Genomic DNA, 15,196 nt, shown 5'->3' with positions numbered 1-15,196 from the left:
GGTTGAAGTAATAGAAAGAGTGGACCGATAAGTCCCATCTTCCAAAATTATACGAACATGGTAAAAATATTAGGTTGTGCTAAGTTTGATTCCTATTTCAATATTTTTTTCTATTTCAATAATGCCTAAATTTAGGTTCGACATTATATATTTGATAAGGAACCTTTAGGATTTTCCAGTTCCTAATGTATAAAGCTACTATGTCTGTGAAGGTTAATTTCAATATATTATTATTGTAACTTATAAAATAATTATTATAATTGACATATGGTACGGAACACTTAAAACTGGGTAATGTCTGAAACTCATACTAGATTTTTGAAATACACTATTGAATTTTCTACAATTATATTTTAAAATAAAATTGAACGTGTACTCACTTTTGGTAATCGTGTCTTTGTTTCTTAAAAATATGGGTCGTAGCGGAAAATATTAAAATAATTGCCTTTGCGAAGTGGAAAATACAATTTGCTTGTGCTTGGATTTGCATTAATAGTAATATATCCCCATTGCAATTTAAAATTAGATTCTTGAAAAATATTTTTGTTTGTGCTTTATTTCGTAGTATGTCAATTAGCTTATTAATTTGTTATGGGACTGAAATGAATGTGCTGTTCACGATCACGATGCATTTGTGACAGCAAATGTATGCGTAATTGTACAATATTGTCCAAAGGTACACTACACAGGCGACAGGTGGTGGGTTCGATTGTGCCATCACTAAAAAAATAAATATTTTAAATATTTTAACTGCGAAGTCATGAATTTGAAATACTCACAATTGCCTCAAACGATGTAGTTCCTGGCAATGCATATTTAACGTATGGATATGTTCAAATTTCTCATCATATAAACGTAAATAAGAGTGAGCAGGAAATATAGAACGACTCAGTTTCTCGGAGGTGGGAGTAATAATTTCATTAGCATCAAATGTCTCCCACTTATTGTCATTGACATCAATATGTAATTCAATATATTTACGCTGTTTACTTAAGAGTCTATAATGAAGATTTTAATTAGGAATGATCTACGAAAGAGTTCAAGCTGTATACCTTAATATGAGATTTCTAATAGTTGTTGAAATTTCATGCATTTCTTTGGGATGTTTACCAAGCTCATTTTGTTCGGGTTCTATATAAAGTATTTTATCCATCATTGATCGTATTTGATTTATCTAAAAGTAAAACGAGAAGGTATTAAAAATAATTTCTTCAACATTTAATTACCACTTACCAATTCAATATCATCCGGTAGTATGTCAACATCTAAATTAAGAACAATATCATGCTCAGCATATAAGGGTTCATAGGTATTTTCATCATGACCCAAACCGGCCAATAGAGCAACATATTTCGTACGCATTTTATTACATTTAATTTGCATTGCGGGACAAAATAACATTGTCATTAGGGCGCCAAAACCATGAATATTTGGCATTCGGGTTGTACTTCTGGCTAGTAGGGAATCTCCCTTCGACGTTTCATTAATATCTGAGGCCACAATTAAACGTTCATACATATCGAACGGATCACTATCGATATTATCATAATTTACCGATTCACGATCTATTTGTACCGATTTCCATGTACCAATACGTATAGCTGAATAAATATTTATTTCAAGTGGACTAAATGGTCCACGCAGACGTATAACATTTCGACATAGCTCTCTTGGTGGTGGTTCAGTGTCCATATCAATCTCTGGACGTATGGAACGTAAATATTCTTCATTCTGACGTGAGTGGTCATTTTCGAGGAAACGATTGGCCACCGATTGTTTACGCATACGCAAATCATGATCAGACTGTAAAAAAGACATGAAATATATATATGAATGGAAAATAAAATCCATGCAGAAAGTACGAACTATTTTTAAATATATTTTTCAAATTTCGCACTCGAATTAACAAGTATTTTGCATGTACCTTGGACCTTTTAAAATATTTTAGACTTACAGATCGGACCGTAAAATGACGAAAGCATTCCTTGTCCCGATAATAATATAGAAGTACAATGGCAATGAATTGCCCACTCCCCACAAACTGCAGCAAAAACAATACTTGGGTTCCAAAAACCACCATCCAGGAACCCATGGTATGATCAGGAGTGACGTAATGCCAGTGATGTGAAAAACGCAGCGTATAGGGCAACCCTGCAGACACTACAACACGTAATGCGATGGAGAATTATCGGGAGAAAAGGAGAAATATATTTTCAAATAAAGGAAGAACGAGAGCGTGAGCAAATCGAGATGTACAGGAGTCAGAATGAAGTCCGGAAATTTTACCAACGAGTAAAACGCCAAACCGTAGGCAGGGATGTGCCTGCCTGTAGAGATGAAGAAGGAAACCTTGTGACAGATACAGACAGCGTGCTGAAGATCTGGAAGGAGCATTTTTCAAAGCTTCTGATATGAAATAATAACGATGAAGAAAATACCGCAGAACCAATAAGAGATGACGGTATAGAGTGTATACCATCTAGCCAATATGAGGTCAGAGTAGCAATTAATCGGCTGAAGAACAATAAAGCAGCAGGTGCTGATGGACTACCAGCCGAATTATTTAAGATCGGTGGTCGGATACTGGTCAGGAGCATGCACCAGCTGATTATTACAATTTGGCTAGAGGAATGCATGCCTAGTGATTTGAACCTTAGCACCATGTGTCCCGTGCACAAACAAAAAATTAGACCAAACGATCCTCACCATCGCATATAAAGTGCTATCCAGCGTGCTGTGTGAACGTCTGAAGCCAATGGTCAATGACATTATTGGATCATACCAATGTCCAGTAGACTCGGACCAACTGTGGAACTTGATAACTACAGCTTAGAGGTAGTCCAAGATTTTATATACATTGGTACTTACGCAAGCAGATGAGCCAGCTCTTAGAGTGTTTGAGAGAAAAATTCTCTGAAAGATCTATGGGCCGATCTGCGTTGACGGTGAATATCGCCGTCGAATGAACAATGAGTTGTACCAGCTATTCTCGGACATCGACATTGTTAGACGTATTGAGCTGCAATGACTACGTTGGCTGGGTCATGTTGTGAGAATGGATGAATATGCCCCAGAACAGACGGCATATAAAAGCGAACCAGCTGATGGTTCACGCAGAAGGGGAAGGCCGCGAATAAGATGGAAAGATCAAGTGGATGATAACATTGCCGAATATGGTCTTTCAAATTGGAAAAACTGCGCAAAAGACCAACGCGCCTGGAAGTCTTTTTTAAGCTCGGCTTATGGAACGAAAGTTCTGTCACAAGCCAGCTATATAAGTAAGTAAGTTTGAATAATAAAAATGATTAAAAATGACACACACATAGATCTTTCTTTTAAAATAAAAGTTATTAAAAGTTTGTTAAAAAACACGCTTATAGTTCCATCGCAAAAATATTTATTTAACCCACTAGCTTAAAGTTCGTTATAACCCCCTAGCTTAAAGTTCGTGTTTTTTGCAAACCCGCATTTTAGGGTCTAGTGAACCATTTTTTCGAAAACCACATATATTGATCCACTCTATATTTTAAATAACTCCGAATTTCTTACCTCCAAAACTTACCTTTGACATAAAACTTTCATCAGCACTGCGGGCCAAACCCTTTTCCACCAGAATATGATTAATTGTGCTGCCATCTTTTTTCAGTAGGACATTTGATATCCCATCTACAACGGAGAAAATTTCAATTTCGACAATTCCCGAATCAGCATGTGATTGCATATATTCCATTGCTTCATCGGTCCATTTGCCACTGGATGATTTTAATGTTGACGGTTCTACCAAAGCCAAGCGACACTCAAATAAACGTGGTGGTATATCGGCTAAATATTTACACGTCTCCGACAAGTAGCGTAAATCTTTAAAATCAACCATCGATACATTGCCATAATCGATAAAGAAAACCTGAAAATGCAAAAATAAATTTATTTTTTTTTATAAAAAAAATTATATTCCCTAATGATTATAATTTTCTTTACCTTAACCTCCACTTGGTGCCTATTTTGAATGATAACTTTTAACACCTTAGCTCGATGATATTTACCCTCAAACGGTGCGGCCAATATCATGCCCTTTGCCACAGCCCCGGGATGGGGAAATCGACAATTTTCATGTTTATTGGCCTCATCGAGCATATCTTGTATTTCATTGATTCGTTCAGTTTCCGATAAGGGTTGAAAATAGAATTTACTACATGTTTCAATCTATAATATTGAACAAATATTAAATAGATTTTTAATTAAAATTCGTATTTGTGGTTATTGTTTTTCAATAGATTTTGTTAATAGTAGTAGCTTACATGAGTTATGAGACCGCTAATATTTCTTTGGAATACCGATGGCAATACTACCAGTTCAGCATTGACCAATAGACGTTTTGTTGGTCGCCAAGCACCATCATACATAGAACCCAAACCATGATCTTCAGCGTATTTAACACCGGCACGAGGTCTGGAAATTGAATTTGAAGAATTCTTTAAAAATACAGTCCTTTTGAAAATGATGTTATGTTCGTGCAGGCCGAACATGTTATACTCTCCAAGGAAATTAATAAATCCCCACATTATATGGTGGAGAGTATAATAACATAAAATGAGACCAAACTTACTCCATAACATCAATGGCATTGGGTAAATTTAAAGAACGCATTTTTATCGCCTTATAAACTTCGGCACACACAGACCCTGGAGTTTTTATCTTATCACTGCTATCATCTGCATCGGGATCATCTTTAAATATAACCAATACACGTTCACAATTTGCCTGAAAACTAACTTCAATATTCTTCGGATTGATATCGGCCGGTTTGAATAATTCCTTAATCGATCGGGCATACAATTGGCCAATGTGACGTGTATCGAAATTTGTAAAATATACCGTACGTTTTGGATTTTGTCCGCATAATATATGGAAGTCAGCACGTTCTTTATCGGGATGTTGTAGCTTGGTGTAAACAAAATAATTTGGATAAAATGCTCCGGCAATAATGATTTTCAATATAATGGATTTTTCCCAATCGCCATCGTTATGTTGCCGATTATTTCGTGGAATTTTTATGCCAAGCGGCTTTAAACGTTGTTTCAATTCCTCAACAAGTAAATGCATTTCACGTATCGAACGTATGTTGATATATTTACGATTTGCCCAGGCATGTTGTCCCTCATCATCTTCAGGGTCGAATGTAAGCCATTCCTATGGAAGATGGATGAGAATGTATTTAACTAACGTGACTTAAAATAAAACGGGGAATATTTACTTTGTAAGCATATACTATTGCAATTAGATCCGAACCCGAACCATCTGCCCATTTTAGTTTTTGTATGTAGGCTTTAAGTTCACCAATATGTCTATATTGTCCAGACTTAAAAATTGAACGAACACTTAGGCCAGCAGCTGAAAAGGATTTTGGATTTGTAATTTATTTTCTTTATATCTATTTTAAACTGTAATTTTATGTTTGATAATATAAATAAGGATTTCCTCGCACCACATCGAAGGAGGATATTAACAGGAACCTCGAAAATTATTTTTTTTTTTTAAGTATTAACTGGTTGAATGCATTTATCTGAAATATTTAAATACATATTTGAAAATGTTGTCTTACCCATTATGATTGACTCCTCCAAACAATTAAACATATAGCCAAATACAATAAGTCGTGATAGTCGAACATCTAATGGTAAATGAGCCATAAGACGTCCGATAAACGTCAGATCACCATCATCCGCAACATATTCGCCATCCATATATTTATATAAAGCACCAATTTCCTTCAGAGTTACGATAGTATTTTTTATATCATTTAAATTCGGAGGATTCATGGCCAAGCTAAGAACAGTTGGTGGTGAACCCATATTTAGTAATTTCGCCTTTAGACACACCGTCTCCAAGGGACAACGCAACATTTCCGGTACACTAAATTCTTCCAAATAGTTCTAAGTTAAAAAAAGAGAAAAGAAGAACATTTAATTAATTAAGAGGATAACCAGAATACTGACACATCTCCTAGTGGGTATGATGCAAAATCGAATTAACCAATTTCGCAAAATCGAGTCCTAAACAATTTTAAAAATCTAATTACAATGGAATTTCTTTCCCCATAACATAACAGTTACGGATAGACAAATGTCCGATGTCCGAGAATAGATGGTGAACTCCATCAGCATCTGCTACTTTATTGTTCTTCAGCCGATTAATTGGCACTCTGACTCTCGTAAAATATGTCTTTGGTCTGCTCATCTTTGTCTTCGGTCGGAACATGAGTGCAAATAAGACTTATGTAGAAGAACTGCGCTTTTATACGGATTATTGCAATTCGCTCATCTACTGGAGTGAGACGAGGTCTTTTATTCTCCTATTAACCATAAATCCGCAGCTATAATACGAGGCGTAATAATCAGATTTACTTACACCAATCCCTTTTTATCTTGTTAGGCAATTATATCGGCTTTGTACTTCTTGAGTACATTTGCCAAAGCGAAAACTGTGCATGCTCTGTACAACGTGCGCATATTCCAAGTGCAGATTCGCAGATCGTGGTCTTTTATACGTTTGCGGGGGTTGTCAATATTGACGTCTCAACCCATTTTCATCTAGTTCTTATGGCTGAACTCGCGGCACATATCAGCTCACTATTTCAATGGATGATGGAAATAGTTACCTCAAGTGACACCACGGGAGTCCAGTGTCCACAATTGTGATGAAAGACCAAGATAAGACCATGCCATGTTAGAGCCAATCAAAGCCGTTGATTGGTATCTATTATCTGAGTCATCCCTTAAGGCCTTATATAATTAATTATTTGGGGCACCAATTCTGCCTCGGTTATCATAGATACTCGCCCAAAACCCGATGACTGTCCAAGACTATTTTTGTCTATTACTTTTTTTATTCCTATCCTTCGCTAGTTCATTTATCAGAAAAATTGTGAATTCTTTCAATACATACATAATATCTCTCGATTACGTGATGACAATAGACCACAGTGATCTTCTGATTATTAATGACATACATTATAAACATAAATAAATATCCGATAATTAAAAAACAAGAATCTGTTTTAAAAAGTACTGTTTCTAGAATGAAGACAAATGTCGAACCTAGACAAATTTGAATTTAATTCACATATGCAAGTTCGCATCAGGGCGAAATAAATCCAAGTTATCAACATACGACCTTTGTAAAGCCACATTGCCCAATATACCTGATGAGCCCTTTAAACAACGGCGAAGCGTTGCATAATGGTGGGTACGTAGGTTCTTCTGCAAAACTTAGATCATTAAGCTCGAATCGAAAGAGTATAAATAACTCAATGAAAATTTAATTCAAATGATCACTGGCCTTACAAGGCAAAATAACAAAATAAACCCCCATTAGTTATTGGGAAGTTCGATTATATCTTCAAAATTGTTTATACTATTAGTCCAAAAAAAAAAAAATATGAAGATATGGTCTCAGAAAATACGTAATATATAATGTTCAGCTATAAGTGTATTACCAGATAAAATGTTCGTGGAACCAAACGATATACCCTGCCATTCATTACACGTCCAGCCCGACCAGCACGCTGTCGACAATTGGCTTTAGAAGCCCAATTTAATTGTAAAGTGGTAAAATTTGTGGCACTATCGGTGACCAAAATCTTTGTTAGACAAAAATCAATAACTGCAAAAAATAAATAAAAAATAAAATTTAAATTTTATTATTAAATAAAATCCAATCCCACCATATTTAACATCAGGAACTGTTATGGAACTTTCAGCAATATTTGTGGCCAAGATTACTTTACGATAACCCGGTGGTGGTCGATGAAATACTCGAACTTGTTCTTCGGGTGAGACCACAGAATGTAAACGTATACAGCATAGTTTTACTTTATCTCTATAGAAATGAAATCAACATATTAATAATTTTTAATAAATAAATTGTATATAATTACCTTTCCGCCTGACATAGTAATTGAATTTTTCTTAACATTTGCTCAATTTCATTTATACCGGGTAGAAATATTAAAATTGATGTTTTACTTGTCCTATCATTGATATCCGGATTTAGAGATGCTTCTTGTTTTTCAATGTTATCAATTATGACAATCAATTTTAAGGCCAAATGTAACATTTCCGTTGATATACCAGGTTCCGCCAAAGCCACTTGGACTTTCTAAAAGAAAATAAATTTATATATATATATTTAAATCTAACCTAAATTGAATTTGTACTTACATGATTATTTAAATCATCCAAATCGTTCAAATAAAATTCCTTCACTTGGAACAGGCGTCGCAAATCGGCCCGCACTACAGGGGCTGGATTGTTTCGTATTTTAAAATAATTGGAGAACTAAATGAAAGTTATTTATTTTTTGATATATTCTCCGTTAAACGGTAATGGTAAATTAATTTTAAAGACCCCCTACCTCCGATGTATCCATTGTGGCCGACATTAATATAACTTTAACATGTCGTGAATTTGTCAACAAAAGTCTTCTCAAAACAATTAGTAAAAAATCCATTTCTTGATCACGTTCATGTACCTCATCCACAATAATATGTGTGTAGGGGTTGAGGGTCTTCTCTCCAATTAGCTTTTGTAATAGAACACCCGTTGTACAATATAACAAGCGAGTGTAATCGCTAACGTTGGAATGAAGACCAACCTTTAACGAAGTTTTTTTAATGGTGAATATTTCAATAATATTGAATATTAGTATTAAATAATATACCTTATAGCCAACCACTGTTCCTTCCTGCCAGTTGCGTTCATTACACACCCGCTTGGCTATCGATATTGCTGCTATACGCCTTGGTTGAGTACACACAATTTTACAATATTGCCGACGTCGATAGGCATCGTCCAGTATGTATTGGGGTACCTTTAATTCATATAATATTATATTTTTGATAATTGTCGGAATTTTGAATGGAAATTATTTTTACATTCAATAGAAACTATTAATCGATATAGTGTAGAAGATCAAAATCAAATGGTAATCAATATGGTGTAAAAGACTATCCAGTGGATAGTTAATTTGAACCACCTTCGTACACGACTAGGAGTTATTTAACTTCCGAATGCACATGAGATTCTTCTTGACCTATAGGCGTGGATTTTTAAATAATATTTTTTCACCAACCATCTGACCTATAGGCGTGGATTTTTAAATAATATTTTTTCACCAACCATCTGACCTATTGGCGTGGATTTTTAATTCATATTTTTTCACCAACCATCTGACCTATAGGCGTGGATTTTTAAATCCTATTTTTTCACCAACCATCTGACCTATAGGCGTGGATTTTTAAATCCTATTTTTTCACCAACCATCTGACCTATAGGCGTGGATTTTTAAATCCTATTTTTTCACCAACCATCTGACCTATAGGCGTGGATTTTTAAATCCTATTTTTTCACCAACCATCTGACCTATAGGCGTGGATTTTTAAATCCTATTTTTTCACCAACCATCTGACCTATAGGCGTGGATTTTTAAATCCTATTTTTTCACCAACCATCTGACCTATAGGCGTGGATTTTTAAATCCTATTTTTTCACCAACCATCTGACCTATAGGCGTGGATTTTTAAATCCTATTTTTTCACCAACCATCTGACCTATAGGCGTGGATTTTTAAATCCTATTTTTTCACCAACCATCTGACCTATAGGCGTGGATTTTTAAATCCTATTTTTTCACCAACCATCTGACCTATAGGCGTGGATTTTTAAATCCTATTTTTTCACCAACCATCTGACCTATAGGCGTGGATTTTTAAATCCTATTTTTTCACCAACCATCTGACCTATAGGCGTGGATTTTTAAATCCTATTTTTTCACCAACCATCTGACCTATAGGCGTGGATTTTTAAATCCTATTTTTTCACCAACCATCTGACCTATAGGCGTGGATTTTTAAATCCTATTTTTTCACCAACCATCTGACCTATAGGCGTGGATTTTTAAATCCTATTTTTTCACCAACCATCTGACCTATAGGCGTGGATTTTTAAATCCTATTTTTTCACCAACCATCTGACCTATAGGCGTGGATTTTTAAATCCTATTTTTTCACCAACCATCTGACCTATAGGCGTTTTTTAAATCCTATTTTTTCACCAACCATCTGACCTATAGGCGTGGATTTTTAAATCCTATTTTTTCATAGGCGTGGATTTTTAAATCAACCATCTGACCTATAGGCGTGGATTTTTAAATCCTATTTTTTCACCAACCATCTGACCTATAGGCGTGGATTTTTAAATCCTATTTTTTCACCAACCATCTGACCTATAGGCGTGGATTTTTAAATCCTATTTTTTCACCAACCATCTGACCTATAGGCGTGGATTTTTAAATCCTATTTTTTCACCAACCATCTGACCTATAGGCGTGGATTTTTAAATCCTATTTTTTCACCAACCATCTGACCTATAGGCGTGGATTTTTAAATCCTATTTTTTCACCAACCATCTGACCTATAGGCGTGGATTTTTAAATCCTATTTTTTCACCAACCATCTGACCTATAGGCGTGGATTTTTAAATCCTATTTTTTCACCAACCATCTGACCTATAGGCGTGGATTTTTAAATCCTATTTTTTCACCAACCATCTGACCTATAGGCGTGGATTTTTAAATAATATTTTTGGAGATACCATCTGACCTATAGGCGTGGATTTTTAAATCATATTTTTTCACCAATCTGACCTTTTTAAATCATATTTTTTCACCAATCATCTGACCTATAGGCGTGGATTTTTAAATCATATTTTTTCACCAATCATCTGACCTATAGGCGTGGATTTTTAAATAATATTTCTGGAGAGACCATCTGACCTATGGGCGCGGATTTTTAAATAATATTTTTGGAGAGACCATCTGACCTATGGGCGTGGATTTTTAAACACTATTTTTGGAGAGACCATTTGACCTATAGGCATAACCACCTCCAAAAGGTTCGAATCCTCTTTTAAAATGTTCAGAATCATAAACGAATTATCTAACCTGATTTTTTTTAATGTTCATGTCCATTTTGATGTATATTAATAATAATTTGCATATATGAATTTCGAAATAATCAGATTTTCCACACGCAAACTTTCTATGTGTAAAATCGAACAAAAAAGAAAACATTTCTAAATTCTTATTATCGATAACGCGGCCATCGATAGATTATCATCTCAAATGTAAACAATAATAAACTCAGAATTTGAAATAAACAAAAAAAAAATATCCCGCAATGGAAGCGGCACTTTACAAGGATTGTCACGATCTAATAGAAGAATTCATTAACAATGATTCCGTCGAATTTTCCAGCTTTTGTTCCGTGTGGAAAAAACAAATGTTCCAACATATCTATGCTGTGCAAACATCTGTATTGGAAGTTATACAAACAACTAAGACCATCTTTCACATGGCCAAAAGATCAATTTGTGCCAAAGATGAATTTGGTAAATATCTATCGAGTACTGAGGGTAATGAACGGCGAAATCTGCTGCGACGAATTGGTGGCATGTACCTAATGTATGCCATCTATTTTAAGCAGCCAACGAAGGAATATGTCAAAATTACTGTCAGCTTGGAGACATGGCGTGATACTGTAACATTCATGGAATCGTTGAGCGGTGACCCAAAAATGGATCATGTCCGTTACGTATTTTGGCGTTTGTACAAAGCCGGGGCATTTCGTTTTACAGCTATGGATTATTGTGTTGGGCCGGAATTGGTTGATTATGATAAAATAACCGTGGAGCAGAACGAAGCAGAAAAACACACCGAAGTTATAAGGGTAACAGCCAAAGATAAATTGCTGTTGGTTCCCGAAATACAAGATGACCTTAAAGAAATGACTGCCCAAGAGGATGAATATAATGCACTGAAAAAGTCAATTGGAAAGTCAAAAACTGCCACATTACCTCCTACTAACATCTTTAAGAATATGAATTATGTTTTCAATAATATTAAAAATATATTGGATGGAACAACTGAAGGGATTTCAGAAACTAACGACAACACCATAAGCAAAAGGCGTAGAGATTTAAAACGTAAAGCTGCCGCTATTGTAAATTCTCATGATGACGATTTGACAAATGAATCGGCATCATCATCCTCTGCAGTCGAAGATGATGGCGACTATGAAGAAAATGATGAATTAAATCAATTTCAAAATCCCAATGACACAGATGATGAAATGATTGGTGGCCATGATTCTAGTGTTGCTAGTACATCGAAAGTATTACTTGAAGATTCTAAATTGATAATTAAAAAGGAATCAAAATAATAAAGTTTTGAAAATAACACTGTCTACGTATGGTTTTTCTATAGGAAAGATACCTCGATTAAGGTGGACTTACATATTGTAAATTAATTGGAAAAACTTTTTTGGAAAATGTTTTCCATTGTTTATTCCTTTCACTATATGGTAGGGGGTATGTGTAATATATCAACCCGCATGCAACACTTCGAAGCATCTATTGGGGTCCGTTTGTATTTTGAAATCACTCCTAGGATGTTTTGTATTGAAGATAGTATATCGGTGAATTTCGCATTTTGGTATAACTTACATACAAGGTTAACCCTTAGGGGCATATTTCAATCGCATTTGGTATTGGAGTGTTAAAACAATTTTCCAATTTTTTTTTTCATCATAGGTTGATGTTTTAATACTGCCCAATATATTCCTGGTCCTGAGCGCATCTTCCAAAAAGATATGACTGTAGATTGGCATTCTGAGCTCTAAAAGGCCTAAAAACGTATGCTCAGAAAATTGTAAATAAAGATTCATGTTTTTAAAAAAGCCCCATGTTAAGGTGCCGCCCCATTTTTTTGTATTTTTTATGATTATAGCCGACTTTACAGTAATTTGGAAATATATAGCTCCATATTTGGAAAGTCCAAACGCATGTTAGACATTTACAAAAAAATGTGGTGCTAATTTGGCATTCCGAGTTCTCGAAGTGGGAAAATTATATTTACCTTTGCAGCAAAATGTTTTGACATTGCCCCATTTTAGCTGTTTTCGTAGTAATTATATGAACATTTTTCAACCGAAATGTTGTATTCGACATCCCGAGATCTACTTCGCAGAAAAGTAAAATATTTTTTTATAACAAACAAATAAAAACGTCGTTAAGTTCGGCCGTGCCAAATCTGAAACCAATTGGGGGTTTCAGGAGAAAACCAAATCAAATTACTGACACTCAGATTGACCTAATACCTTTAACATATTCTGTTCGGTTGAAAAATGTGCCCAACACTCTCAAAATACCGAATATTCGGGAGTACAACATTAGGTTCGTTCGTTTACTTTCCCAGTAAAAAGATTGTTTCGACACAGCTGATTAAAACAACAAACAAATTGGCGCAAACTATAAAACAGCATTTTTATTAGAAAAATGGATAACAAGCGGAAAATTGATGTTGTTTGTTCCCCATAAACATTTAAAAGGGTTGTGACCTGTTATTCCTGTATCTGCAATTGATATGGGGGTGGACATAACCGATGGTGTTCCAGACATGTTAGGGATGCACACTTTTTTGTTTCGATTTGGAACCTAAAAAATCGTTCGCCAATTACTCTTATTACTCTTATTTTTAAATACTTGCGTTTTCTTCATCCATTTTGGTATTTAATGATACAAAATCAAAATAAAATTCACAAAACAATCAATTTTCTTGAGAACAATTTTTTGTTTGTTTACAAAACATAACAAAACAGCTGATTAAATATCAGCTGATGGTACAAGAAAATTCTTACTGAGTAAATTTTCCTTGTAAGAATTTGCAAATACTCAGTAACACAACTGTCAAATCTGCTCTCTCAATTCACTCTCTTTTACTGGACTTTTGGGTAAACGAACAACATTTTGTAATAATTTGTACAAATTCGTACAAATTATTGACTAAACGAACGAACCTATTAATAAGAGTGCATATTAATAATCGTTAGTCGGGAGGTTGCTTATACTTTGAAGTCCCAAAATACCAAATTACAGACAATTCCGATGAAAAACCTGCCTATCATACAAAAGATACCGAATATTGGGGGCTACCCCAAAACTTTAGTATATATTAATAATTTCTACTAGGGAGGTTGGCTATACATTGAGAATCCATAATACCAAATTACAACCAACTCCGGTGAAAGGCCTTTTGACTTGGCTTTGAAATGAAACCACCAAATATTGGGTGTACCTTTATATGAGTGCAACCCCAAAACTTGTCAGTATTAATAATTTTTAGTAGAGGTTGAATGTACAGAGATAACTCCATACTCCATAACTCCATATACCAAATTAAAGCAAATTCCGATGTATACCGTGACTGTCACCCCTGAAGTAACGAATATATGGGGGATACTGCAATATGGAAGCTATCCCGAAGCTGGTGCCAACAATATTAAAAAGCGATAATAACACAAAATACCAAATTACATCTCATACCGTTGACAACTGTGCCCAATGTTCCCAAAATACCTAATATTTGAGGCTATACCAAAACGTGGACCGATAAATCCAATTTGCAATACCAAACGTCTTAGAAATACTAGCAATGTTTGTGCTAAATTTTAGAGCTCTATCTTAATTATTGCGATATCTATCCTGATTTCAATGTCTGTATAAATCAACATAGAATTTTATGCTGATCAAGAATATCGATACTTGTATCAAACGGAATGAATAATTTAGTATACAATCCACCTTGTGGTAGAGGGTATAAAAAGTTGAACTCACTGTGTGACCCGTCTGCCTAAACATGTCATCGATGCTTACATATGAAACCGATAACACAATGCGTAAACAATTATCGATAACATAACTAGCTAAATAAAAAATTGCCAAAAGGTACACAAAACATTTCACGGAATAACAATATAAAGAAACAATTCCAATTTAAAGAAATATCAATCAGATAAATAAAACCTGCTCCAACATGGTTAAAAATCAAGCAAAGGAAACCGGATTCGTGGTGGAGAAAATTATGGATAAACGAATAACGCCGGAAGGTAAAGTTGAGTACTTTATTAAATGGCGCGGCTATCCTAACTCGGACAATACTTGGGAGCCGGAGGAAAATTGCGATTGCCCCTCAATAATACAAAAATTCGAGGAGTCGAGGGCCAAGTCCAAAAAACGTGGAGAAAAGAAACCTAAAGTTGAGGAAATACAAAAACTTCGAGGCTATGATCGTGGCCTACCCATTGA

At 34.9% G+C, this 15,196-nt stretch overlaps 3 protein-coding genes across 3 annotated transcripts; 2 read left to right on the top strand and 1 right to left on the bottom strand.

The window, feature by feature from the left end:
- Positions 1–581: 581 nt before the first annotated feature.
- On the bottom strand, positions 582–11,024 carry LOC133326042 (probable ATP-dependent RNA helicase spindle-E). Its single transcript, XM_061534717.1, has 17 exons — positions 10,998–11,024; positions 8,719–8,868; positions 8,413–8,652; positions 8,220–8,336; positions 7,937–8,157; positions 7,724–7,878; positions 7,496–7,662; positions 5,603–5,933; positions 5,255–5,391; positions 4,607–5,190; positions 4,299–4,449; positions 3,979–4,203; positions 3,563–3,904; positions 1,234–1,803; positions 1,053–1,174; positions 780–998; positions 582–720 (listed from the first exon to the last, which is right to left on the bottom strand). The coding sequence occupies exons 1-17, from the start codon at positions 11,022–11,024 to the stop codon at positions 582–584; spliced, it is 3,897 nt and encodes a 1,298-aa protein (XP_061390701.1).
- A 208-nt stretch (positions 11,025–11,232) lies between these two features.
- LOC133326041 (snRNA-activating protein complex subunit 1) lies at positions 11,233–12,273 on the top strand. The gene has a single exon (XM_061534716.1). The coding sequence runs from the start codon at positions 11,233–11,235 to the stop codon at positions 12,271–12,273; it is 1,041 nt and encodes a 346-aa protein (XP_061390700.1).
- A 2,642-nt stretch (positions 12,274–14,915) lies between these two features.
- LOC133326048 (chromobox protein homolog 3-like) lies at positions 14,916–15,193 on the top strand (the record flags this gene model as incomplete). Its single annotated transcript, XM_061534723.1, has 1 exon — positions 14,916–15,193. A coding segment is annotated over exon 1 (269 nt), but the record flags the coding sequence as incomplete, so codon positions are not given.
- Between the last annotated feature and the right edge of the window lie 3 nt (positions 15,194–15,196).

The sequence above is a fragment of the Musca vetustissima genome, unplaced genomic scaffold (genome assembly GCF_032173495.1).
Source record: "Musca vetustissima isolate MV318-11 ecotype Yass unplaced genomic scaffold, APGP_CSIRO_Mvet_v1 utg6387, whole genome shotgun sequence".
NCBI classification, from domain to species: domain Eukaryota; kingdom Metazoa; phylum Arthropoda; class Insecta; order Diptera; family Muscidae; genus Musca; species Musca vetustissima.
The sequence above is the reverse complement of the archived record's forward strand: the minus strand, read 5'-3'. Positions and strand labels throughout refer to the sequence as shown.

Coding starts and splice junctions, on each gene's coding strand:
- LOC133326042 (XM_061534717.1), bottom strand. CDS start 11,024: ATGGACATGAACATTAAAAAAAATCAG. Junction 5,934..7,495: donor TTCCACGAACATTTTATCTG/GTAATACACTTA, acceptor TTTTTAACTTAG/AACTATTTGGAAGAATTTAG. Junction 1,804..3,562: donor ATGAAAGTTTTATGTCAAAG/GTAAGTTTTGGA, acceptor TCTTTTTTACAG/TCTGATCATGATTTGCGTAT.
- LOC133326041 (XM_061534716.1), top strand. CDS start 11,233: ATGGAAGCGGCACTTTACAAGGATTGTCACGATCTAATAGAAGAATTC.